The following is an 11,898-nucleotide window of genomic DNA, read 5'->3' as shown; positions in this document are numbered from 1 at the left end:
TTTTTTTTTGAGACAGATTCTGGCTCTGACACCTAGGCTGGAGTTCAGTGGTGCGACCTTGGCTCACTGCATCCTTGACCTCCTGGGCCCAAGCATTCCTCCCACCTCAGCCTCCCAAGTAGCTAGGACTACAGGTGTGCTCCACCACGCCCAGCTAATTTTGTTTGTTTTTTCAGAGACAGGGTCTCACTTTGCTGCCTAGGCTGGTCTCAAACTCCTGGCCTCAGGCAGTCCTCCTTCCTCGGCTTCCCAAAGTGTTGGGATTATAGAAGTGAGCCACTGCACCTGGCCTTAGATTCACTTAAATAAGCTTTTTAAAACAGCTCACTCTTGTTCCTATCATGTCTGTGGTAAGCTTCAGAACGGTGTCAATATCTAAAATCATATTCAAAATTTTTCAACTTGACAGGCCCTAATGTCAGAGAGTACTAAAACCACATGGGTCTTCATTTTAATATCACCACCAGAAGCTCACACAGTGATCGTCCTTCCTGAGCATGGCATGCATTTTCCACAAGCAATGAAAACATCTGACAACATGGGTCCTAGAAAATGTATAAGTGTGGGCTACATCATCTGTCTCACAGTTTGATTATGAATTTTTATTAAATAAACTCACTATGTAATACATTGTGCCATACAGCTTGGGAAAGTTCCTAGACATCAGGAAATCAGCATGTTCTCAAGCAAATACACTTTATAGATATCCATCTCAGCAGGAGAAACATCTAAAGGAGAAAATCATGAAACTACCAGAATGTGGCCAAAGGGAAAACTATCCACTGATAATTCCAGATTTTTTGCTTCGGTTCTCTCCTATTCCCATCCCGTCCCTGGAGAAAACAAGAAAACAAAATTTTTTTCTTTTCTTTTCTTTTTTTTTTTTTTTTTTGAGACAAGATCTCCCTCTGCTGCCTAAACTGGAGTGTAGTGGCCCTATCTCCACTCATTGCAGCCTCAATCACCCAGGCTCAAGCAGTCCTCCCACCTGTGCCTCCCAAGTAGCTGGGACTCCGGAGACATGCCACCATGCTAATTTTTTAGGTTTTGTTTTGTTTTGTTTTGTTTGTAGAGATAAGGTCTCACTATGTTGCCCAGGCTGATCTCAAACCCCTGGGCTCAAATGATCCTCCTTCCTTGACCTCCCAAAGTTTTGGGATTACAGGCATGGGTGACCACATTCAGTGCAAATTGTTTTATACCAAGACAAAAATGATCATGCAAAAGAAACTGATAAATTAACAAGCAGTTGGAACGAAAACAATTTGTTAATGCTTCCTTGGCGTTACAAATATTGGAATGGTAATGGGTTGAATCCATTCTATTAAAATAGGATGACTGTGGGGTTTTTTAGGTATTCTTCCACCACCTCTGATTTTTCTGGGAACCATTACAATTCTACAATCCTTTTCCCTCCGAGTGATCTTGGTCACTTTCATCACTATCAATTCATCCACTATTTGTACCATTTGGCTAGGACTTGGCTAAAAGGGCAGCCAGGTGTATCGTAATGATGTCAGACTATAGCAGTGTAACCTCCATGATGCATTCACAGGTTGCATTGCAGAGAAAGGGAAGGAAAGAGTGCAGTTCCAATGATGAATTTTGACTTACAACTCACACTCCCTTCGGCAAACAGATTTAAGGATGTCTTGGAAATATTGTTCAATATACATGTAACAAAATGTGACCATCTTTCCTCTGTTATGTGGAGGGTTTGATTCTTTCTGTATTCATAATATCTTTCAATTTGGTTGAACATGCAGTCCCTAAGTTATAAGCAAGTGTCAGTCACTACTTATGGTTGCTCCTAAGAGAAAATTAGACCTTGCTTTAGTTTTTTCTTCCAAAATGACAACTTTTTATTTCTTAACAATTGTCAGCAATTTGCATATGCTGGATTGACTTACCTTCATGATGTTTTGAAGTTAAGACAATGTATTTGGCACCAGAGGCCTGAAAAATATCTGCCCACTGGTTGGCATTAAAAAATTTTGCTGTAAATAGTGGTCCAAAATCTTCATATTTGAAACTAGGAGGGTAATTATCTTTCATGAATTCCACATACTTCGGTATCTTTTCCTTTTGCCAATACCACCTAAGGGGAGGAAAGGAAAGACCGTATAAACAACACATACACACACATTTAAAAGAACTGCTCCAGCTCCCTTTACCATTTACCCCTCATTCAGATACAGTAGGACCCATATTCTCTTTCTCACTTCCCCATTGGTTTGACTTGGCTTTAAAGAAAGCTTATGCAAACTAAACTCCCCTCTCTATCTATCCCCCTGTGAAATCCACTTGGCTCATAAACTAGAGCATTCTAGGCAACTCAGCTACCCATTCTCTCTTTTTTTTTTAAGACAGGATCTCACTCTGTCACTCAGTTTGGAGTGCAGTAGTGCAACCTTGACCTCCTGGGCACAAGGGATCCTCTCGCCTCAGCCTCCTGAGTAGCTGGGACTACAGGCATGTGTCACCACACCTGGCTATTTTTTTTTTTCTTTGTGGAAATGTGGTTTCCATGTGTTGCCCAGGCTGGTCTTAAACTCCTGGGCTCAAGCAACCCTCCTGCCTCAGCCTCCCAAAGTCAGGATTATAGCATGAGTCACCATTCCCAGCCCCATTCTCTTTTAATTCTTCACCTTTAAATCACAACATGTAGTATGTGTTATTACACATTGTCCTTTGTAACGTAAGTGACTAGGGCTTCTGAACGGAAGACTACATGCCTAAAACATAACATGCATCTATTATATTCACTAGTAGAGAAAACTTTGGAGGCACAGCACAGAAAGAGAAGCAACAATAAAATTAAGATGATGTTGTTATTTTAATTAATGGACTCAACCTTCAAGGATTACTTGCTATATGCATTGATTCTAAGCATTGGTATATTGATCCTAAACTGCATAAGCAAGACATCATGAGGAAAAGCACATCTAAACATTTTAAACACAGAATAACCATCCTCATGAAATAGATGCAACCCCCATTTCTGACCCACCTCCTACTTTTTCTATGACCATTCCTTTCATAAGAGTATTTCTACAGGATAAGCAAATCCATAATCAGCGCTACATTTCATAAGATGATCAGGAGACTCTTTCTGCTAAGAAGACATAATTGAAGGGCATACTATGTGGCAGGCATGTTGTTTGCCTACCCAAAAGTCATATTTACCTAATTTCCCAGCTTCCACTACAGCTAAAACAGGGATGTAAGATCCATCGTGGCCAAGGGAACTTTAGGGTAAGCAGACTTTGAGAATTCTGGACATGGTTTCCCTCCTAATGAAAAGAGACACTGGTCCTCCTGCCTTTGTGCAAGGCTGTGTGAAGCTATGATGCCTGGCTGCCATCATGTGACCATGAAGGGACAAGTCCCCAGACTAAGGATGACAGAAAAAGCCTATGTCTTTCATTTCATCAATGAACCAGCTACCTCTAAATTTCCTGTTATGTGAGATAATATAACCCCCTATCATTATACCTTTTACTTGGGTTTTTGATACCTTAAAGTGAAAGTATCCTAACGGATCCATGAAGCATTTTTATTATTTATTTATTATTGATTGATTAGTTGAGACAGGGTCTTGCTCTATCACCCAGGTTGGAATGCAGTGGCATAATCATACCTCACCACAGTCTTGAACTCCTGGGCTCTCCCACCTCACCCTCCTAAGTAGCTGGGACTATAGGCATTACCTTTTAAATTGAACTGCAAAAAAGAAACTGGACATTCAGAAAGTTGAAAAAAGGAGAGAATTTCTCCTAGCATCATCTAATTTGAACCTGCATTCTCCCCTACTGTCTAGACTCAAATTTCATGCTGAGAGATGAAAAGAGGCATTTCTGGTAGAAAGTCCATCGTTTATATTTGCTTTTTAATAGCCATTTAGGACAGTCAGATATACTTATCTGTACAGTTGATTGCCCGAAAGTCAAATTGAGAGTAAGGAGCAGAGGATACAAAGGGAAATCATAGATAATTTAAAAATCTTCCACAGGGTTAATGCATTTCCAGATCTTCAGAAATGTGTTCTCTATTTTGTTTAGTATGAGAAGTATCTTTATTGTTCTAGGTCAAAACAAACAACCATGGGTTTATTTGTAGAAAATTAAGTTATTTGTAGCAAAGAATAAAATGACTCAAAAGTAGCTGTTTTATTTTGGCATAGTACCAGTTTTAACAAACGTCAAATCCTTTTCTGGTACCAATATATCTTTACCTAATCTTCATGATTGAACAAAATGATAATATAAGATACAATTTAGGGGGAAGAAAATGTGTTAATTATGTACCACACTAATCTAAAACATTTCCAAAATAAACTCAAGATTCCTTACAGCCCAAAACATGCAAATAAATGTTTGTAACATCTTTTTGAAGTAGCTATGTTTTGGTATAAGAAGAAAGAGTCTCTGTTTTACAAGTTGAATTATTTAAAGTATATGAATAATTCTCCATAGCTTACCCAGTTTTATTTTTTACATCAACTGACCTACTAATAAGAAAGGTTATTGGTTGCAGGTAGTCAATCTCTTTGTAATGAAAGGGCTAAAATACGCTACTGTGGCATATTATTAAAGGTAAAGAAACTTGAAAAATAGCAGAAGCATGAAGAGCACTTTGACCTTTGTGCTGTTTCTTAGGAGCAGAAGATGAAATTCCAGTGTGAAAGATACTCTATACTAGAAGAAAAGGCAACATCCTAAGCTTCACAGACAAGAAGTAGAATACTGTACAGACCTTGTTCAAATAACTCTTATTTTTTAAGCCTCCCCATATAATTTAATCACACAATGTCAATTTAATTCTCGGACCTAGCAGAGACCCTAACGGAATGGCGATGCAATTTTTCTACTCCTACAGGAAGCATGGTACAGTGTATACTATGTAATGTTAATATAACATATAGCTCATATTCTGTATTGTGTCTATTAAATATAGTATGTTAATTTGGATGTATACTATTTATGTAGTATATAGTTGATTCAAATAAATACTTACTGTGTAATGATTCTTTATTTTACTTAAGAATATATTATGTGCCCCAAAGTGCTGGGATTACAGGCATGAGCCACTGCCGATCACCTGAGGTCAGGAGTTTGAGACCAGCCTGGCCAACATGGCAAATCCCTGTCTCTACTAAAAAATACAAAAAATTAGCCTGCATGGTGTTGCATGCCTGTAGTCCCAGCTACTCCATAGGCTGAGGCATGAGAATCGCTGGAGCCCGGTGGGCGAAGGTTGCAGTGAGCCAAGATCACCCCACTGCACTCCAACCTGGGCGACAGAGTCAGATTCCGTCTCTAAATAAATATATAAAATAAAAGAATATATTATGTGCATGTATCTATATATGCACACAAAATACTTCTATTTTAAAGAACTTAATACTTGTAGCATTTAGCCAGAAAAGACATGTGCAACAGTTTAAGAAATTATATGCACATTTTCACATAGATCTCAAAGTAAAATCTAAAGCACAGATTTTTGTGCAGCACCTTTCATATGACAGTATAACTGGGTTGTGTTAAGAGTACCATTCTAGAGTAGCTGGGATTATAGGCACGTGCTACTATGCCTGGCTGATTGTGTGTGTGTGTGTGTGTGTGTGTGTGTGTGTGTGTGTGTGTGTTGTGTAGAGATGCAGTCTCACCATGTTGCCCAGGCTGGTCTCGAACACGAGGGATCAAGCAATCCGCCTGTCTTGGCCTCCCAAAGTGCTGGAATTACAGGCATGAGCCACCGCATCCGGCCTGTTTGTCTTTTATAAATTTTTAAACTGGCCGGCTGGCTGGGCGCAGTGGCTCATGCCTGTAATCCCAGCACCCCAGGAGGCTGAGGTGGGAGGATTGCTTAAGCTCAGGAGTTCAAGGCTACAGTGAACCATGTTCACACCACTGCACTCCAGCCTGGGCAACAGAGCAAGACCCCATCTCTAAAAAAACAAAGGCAAACAGCTGGTTAGGAGAATAGCTGAGACCAAAACTGAGTCTCCCAGACTTGAGGCTCTTTCCACTATACCATATTGTTGGCCATGATTTTCTCCTCACTCTTGCTGTTGCCTGAATGTGGATTCCTTTAGCAGTTGCATATCCATATGCCATGAGTAACAGGAATACTTAAAGCTACAAAAAAAAAAGATGCTTTATGAAATGTCCAGAAAAGGCAAAATACAGAGACACAAAGCAGACTAGTGGTTGCCTGAGGCTGTGAGTGAGAACAGGATTCGCAGCACACCGGCAGGAGCGATCTCTTTCGGATGATGGAAAATGTTCTAAAACTGCATTGTTGTGATGGATGCACAAGTCCGTGAATGTACTAAAATTGTATGCTTAACAAGTGAATTTTATGGTGCCTAAGTGTAATTATACCTCAATAAAGCTCTTTATATATATATATAAAAAAAAGTACCATTCTAGAACCTCTTTTAAAAGTTCCTGGAGCCACACATGGGTAACATGTTAACGTTAAATAGCCAATGGTGTTCAAATGAACAGTCATTTCACATACTCGTGACTATGTTTTAACCATAAGTTCACTGCAGAATGACTGCAAATTGGCAGAGCAACCATGAGCCATTGTGTCTGAGTCCGCGCTCATGTGATGCCCTGCACAAACTGATGAATGTGTCTAGTAGCTCGATGTCGTAGTGTCATAACTACAGCTTCATATGCGCAACTGTGAAGAAGCTGAGGAGTCAGGTGTGTCTGAAAACTCTTGCAGTTACACGGAAGAAAAATTCCCTGTTCACTCAGCACGAACCACTTAGGCAAGAAACGCCACATTCGACACCCGGAAGTGCGAAACGCCGGTAACGCAGTGGGAGGTGAAACCGACTAGGGTGCAGGCAGCACCAGGCGGCGAACGAGGCCCGCTGGGTAGTGGCTGGAGCCTGCCGGTAGGGTCAAGGGCGCCGAGGAGGAGACGGAAGGGAGCGCACTCACCAGAACCACTCGCTACCGAAGCTGGGCACGGAAAACACGCCCCAGTGGATGAAGATGCCGAACTTGGCCTGGTCGAACCACGCGGGCAGCTGGCGGGCGTCCAGGGACTCCCAGGTGGGGTCGAAGCGCGCAGCACTGCGGGCAGGGCAAGGCGGCAGCAGCAGCGGCAGCAGCAGCAGCAGCGAGAGCACGAGCCCGGGGAGCTCCCGGGACCGCATGTCCCCGCGCGGGCCGGCTGTCTTCTTTGCAGGCTGGCGCGGCCTCACCAGCGCTGTTCTTCCGCATTATTGCTGCTGAGTATGGCGCGCCGCTGTCACCTGACCAAGCCGGACTTGGAAACAGGCCACCCTTCCCCCTCCGGGGCGGGAGCGACCACTCTTCCGGGCGCTCGGAATAACCCCAGGAGGGCTGCATCGCTCAGCGTGACTGAGGCCCCCAGTACCCCAAAGCCAGCTGCCATGGCTTTGCTAAGGCTCTATCCGCTTTGAGGGGGAAAATATGAGTCTGTGTCAGGGCCCTGTGACCAGCGCCTCTGCCCTCAAGCAGGCACGACCCTGCCCAAAAATCTGCCCAAGAGGACCACGCCACCAGCCCGCCCGGGTGGCTGCTCCACACGTCCGAGTCGTGGACGAGAAGGTCAAGGCAGTAACCTCAGCCAGGTCTCGCCAAGATGGAACATGGAAAGTAACCTAGATCGTTCTCAGCCCCTGTATCAGCTCCCAAGGTCTGTATGTTAGAACTGTGGCTGTCAACCTCGAATTTATGTCAGAGGAAATTCCAAGAGCTTCAGATTCAGCAGTTAGGTTGGGGCCCAAGAATTTGCATTTCTACCCAGTTCCTAGAAGATTCTGATGTTGGGCTAGACATGATGGCTCCCGCCTGTAATCCCAGCACTTTAAGAGGCGGAGGCAGGCAGATCACAAATCGGGAGATTGAGACCATCCTGGCTAACACGATGAAACTCCGTCTCTACTAAAAATACAAAATATTAGCAGGGCGTGGTGGCGTGCGTCTGTAGTCCCAGCTACTGGGAAGGCTGAGGCAGGAAAATCGCTTGAACCGAACCCGGGAGGCAGAGGTTGCAGAGGGCCGAGATGGCACCACTGCACTCCAGCCTGGGCAACAGACAGAGATTCTGTCTCAAAAAAAAAAAAAGATTCTGATGTTCCCAGCAGGTGGGCCAAACTTTCCTGAGAACCACTGCATTAAACAAGGAGATTATATGAGACAGGTGAAACCAGTGGAATGAATGTTTAAGAAATCCGCAAGTTGGGAAAAGAAGCCATCAACAACTTGGAATGATTAATCAAAAGGACATTTGGGAAGCTTATCTCCTCCACCTGATTTTTGTTGTTGTTGTTTTGAGACAGTCTCACTGTTGCCCCTGCTGGAGTGCAGTGGCACAATCTAGGCTCACTTCAGCCTCTGCCACCCTGGTTCAAGCAATTCTCCTGCCTCAGCCTCCCAGGTGGCCAGGACTACAGGCACCCACCACCATGCCAGACTAATTTTTGTAATTTTTTTTTTTTCATAGAGATGGGTTTCACCATGTTGGACTGACTGGTCTTAAACTCCTGACCTCAGGTGATCCGCCCACCTCAGCCTCCCAAAGTGCTAGAATTACAGGCATGAGCCACCATGCTCGGCCTCTCCTCCACCTCTTAAGTGTTTTCAAAGTAAAGCCAGAATCCCCAACTGCTTCTGCCCCCACGAAATCGTTACCCTTCAGTGAGCCAATTCAAATGCCACCTCTTCTGTGAAGCTTTCTGCCACCACCCTTCCCTCCCAGAACGTTGTACTTTCCCTAACCTGCTTCATAACACCTTCTTCCAAGCACACACAGGATTCCACGCATCCTCTAGCAGCTAGCTAGGTGTTACAGGTCTGGTTTCCCACCAGACTGTGAGCTTTGTGAGGGCATTCATAATGACCTTCCTTTCTGTATTGCCCACATTTACGGCAGAAAAGCAACACTCAAAATGTTTGTTGAAGCTCTCCAGTGAACTGAGGTTCTAATTATCGAATAAAAAACTTGACACTAAGAGGCCTGCATTCTCCCATCCCATTTCTGCAGAGAGACAGGAGCAGCAGAGGGCACTGTCACTGCAGGTGTAGGGGCATTTTTCCTCCTGATGACACGCCAGATGGCCCCCTGGAGCCACAGCTCCACTATAAGGGTCCCCAGTTTTGTTTTGTTTTTTTTTACAATGAGGGTGGTCTAGAAGAAAGGACTCAGTGAATCCGCTGAGCATGGATTACCAATTGCAACAGCTCCAGTTTGTGATAAAGAAAGATGACAATGTTTTTTTTGAGACGGAGTCTCATTCTGTTGCCCAGGCTGGAGTACTCTGGCACAGTATTGACTCACTGCAACCTCCACCCCTGGGGGTTCAAGCAATTCTCTTGTCTCAGTCTCCCGAGCAGCTGGGATTACAGATACCACACCTAGCTAACTTTTGTATTTTCAGTAGAGACAGGGTTTCACCATGTTGGCCAGGCTGGTTTTGAACCCCTGATCTCAAGTGATCCTCCCACCTCAGCCTCTCAAAGTGCTGGGATTACAGGCATGAGCCACTGTGCCTGGCCTGACAATTTTTATTATCTAGTTGGTGAAACCCAGAATGATCTAGGGCCTCAGTGGCCACTGAATGCTGGGGCATGCTTGAACCAAAAGATGGACTTCTCAGCCACTATGTGTTGACATCCTCTCTAATCAGAAGTTTTTGTAATAAGCACAAAAGACAATTTCACAGTGACAATGATACTATGACCTGCCAAGGGGCGAGTAGACATGACTGTGGTGACAATGCAGCAGCAGCAGGACCCTGTCCTCTCATGAGTGGGCATCATTTCCCCACGTGAACACCACAGAGCAAAAGTGTCCATCTTCCAAAGGCCTTTTATCATGTTATGAATTATTTACACTTTCATATATTTCAGTTAAAGAGTGGTCATCAGATATGCATGGATGCCACTTGGGTCATTTATTATTTCACTTGAAGGCAAAGAAATGTTTTTAATTCATAAGTACAACCTTATCATAAAAGTCTATTTTCTGTAAGAAATACTGAAACTATATTAAAGACCTCCCTTAGTGCCCTTCAGGACACGTAAGAACCCTAATATAGGGCGGGCACAGTGGCTCATGCCTGTAATCCCAGCACTTTGGGAGGCCAAGGCAGGAGGATCACAAAGTCAGGAGTTCGAGACCAGCCTGACTAACGTGGTGAAACCCCATCCCTACTAAAAATACAAAAAATAGCCAGGCGTGGTGGCACATTGCCTGTAATCCCAGCCACTCAAGAGGTTGAGGCAGGAGAATTGTTGAACCTGGGAGGCAGAAGTTGCAGTGAACCGAGATTGCACCGCATGACTCCAGCCTGACGTCAGAGCAAGACTCTGTCTCAAAAAAAAAAAAAAAAAAAGAATCCTAGTATACCAGGTTGAGAACCATTGCTATGGGATTTGAAAGGAATCACAAATAGTATTATCTGGAAATGAAGAGGAAGAAGAGATTCTACTTAAAAATATTTGTTAAATGACTGAAAAAAAGAAATCTATGAAGTAGTTTAGAACATGGTCCTTTATGGAGAGACCCGCCTGCCATAGATTCCATTCACATTTTATAAGTTTGTAATGCCTTACAAAGCTAGTCTTTGCACATAAAGCTACTGCTAACTGAGCAATAGAATCACACCTCATAAGGCTTAAACTGTCTGTTTAAAGGTTTTGATAGGGGACCCAGAAATCTGAGCAAAACCCTGGGTTCTGCAGGTGCACATGTATAAGGCATTTGAAAAGTGTGTGGCCTTGATGGGGAACACTGTCAACTCCGATCCTGTTTGTCTGAGGTCACTTGGGGTACAAGATGAAGACAGAAGGACGTACCTCCCTTCTGGAGCCACCACAGCCAGCAGCCTGCTGATACTTAGGGTGCCCAGGCAGGAGAGGGTGAGAGGCCAGTCCTGGCCAAATTCCTTGCTGCTGCCGGAGGAAGCAGTCTGGCCACGTGTGTCCACAGGGATATGATTAGCTGCCGAGGTGGAGCTGATAGCTGAGCGAGGCTCTCGAGGACACGTTCTGGATAGATCTCCACATAGGAGTTGGATGACTGCCACCAGCCAGTCTTGGAAGTCCCCAGAGTTCTTCCGAAGTGGACAGTGGAAGAAGTGAAACATTTGCCCGGCAGCTGACATCAGCGCAGTCTCTCTCTGGATATGCAGAAGAAAAGATTCAAAAGGAGCTGAACCCAATCCAGTCTTTATATGGTAAATAGCCCAGCTTCGTGGTAGAAGAGCAGGCATGGGGGAAATAAAGAAAACTCGCCTTTTTCAGGCCGGGTGGCAGGGAAGCGAAGCACAGAGAAATAAAGGGAGGAGGCCCCAGGGTTCAGCAGAGAGGGGAGAGCCGCCAAGCCGTGACCCCGCTCCAGCCTCTGCCATAGAGCTGTGTGATCCTGGGGAAGGCTTTGGAAGGTGTTCAACCTCTTTGTGCCTCAGTTTCTTCACTTATTCAATGTGAATGATAATTGTACATCTTCCTCCTAGGGGTGTTGTGAGAATTAAATCACGCAAAGTACATGTTAAGCCTCGTCTACATGTGGACCAGTATTGCTGTGTGTGTGTTCAATAAATTCAGGGGAACCTACGGAAAGGGTATTTCTCTCCTGATTCCCATTTAGCCTGAAGTCCTAAATGACAATCAGGATAGAATATCCTGATTAAGACTTGGGCTAACTGGCAAGTATAGCAAGGTACAGCCATGTTAAAGAGGCTACTTTTTAGCTTTCCTGGGGTGACCTTGATATTCGAGTGACACAAACAGGACCCAGAAGTAGCCAAGAACCTAACAGGAAGTCTGCCCTGAGTGGGTCTCTGTGGCAGGGCCTCCTGTGCCAAGGACCTGAGGCTCACAGCCATGCCTCAGAGGACTCTCACCA

The 11,898-nt window shown here is 44.2% G+C and overlaps 1 protein-coding gene across 3 annotated transcripts in view; it reads right to left on the bottom strand.

Moving 5' to 3' along the window:
• Positions 1–7,606, bottom strand: part of FUCA2 (alpha-L-fucosidase 2) — a 20,264-nt gene extending 12,658 nt beyond the window's left edge. The window contains exons 1-2 of one of the 3 annotated variants that reach the window (XM_017530389.2): positions 6,960–7,606; positions 1,911–2,098 (exon numbers count right to left, since the gene is read on the bottom strand). In XM_017530389.2, coding sequence (XP_017385878.1) covers positions 1,911–2,098; positions 6,960–7,177 — 406 coding nt within the window. In that variant the 5' untranslated portion in view covers positions 7,178–7,606. The remainder of the gene's footprint in view (positions 1–1,910; positions 2,099–6,959) is intronic. The other 2 variants (XM_017530390.2, XM_017530388.2) reach the window with 2 other exon arrangements.
• Between the last annotated feature and the right edge of the window lie 4,292 nt (positions 7,607–11,898).

This window comes from Cebus imitator, unplaced genomic scaffold (genome assembly GCF_001604975.1).
Source record: "Cebus imitator isolate Cc_AM_T3 unplaced genomic scaffold, Cebus_imitator-1.0 Scaffold65, whole genome shotgun sequence".
In the NCBI taxonomy this organism is placed as follows: domain Eukaryota; kingdom Metazoa; phylum Chordata; class Mammalia; order Primates; family Cebidae; genus Cebus; species Cebus imitator.
This window is presented reverse-complemented; position numbering and strand designations above follow the sequence as displayed.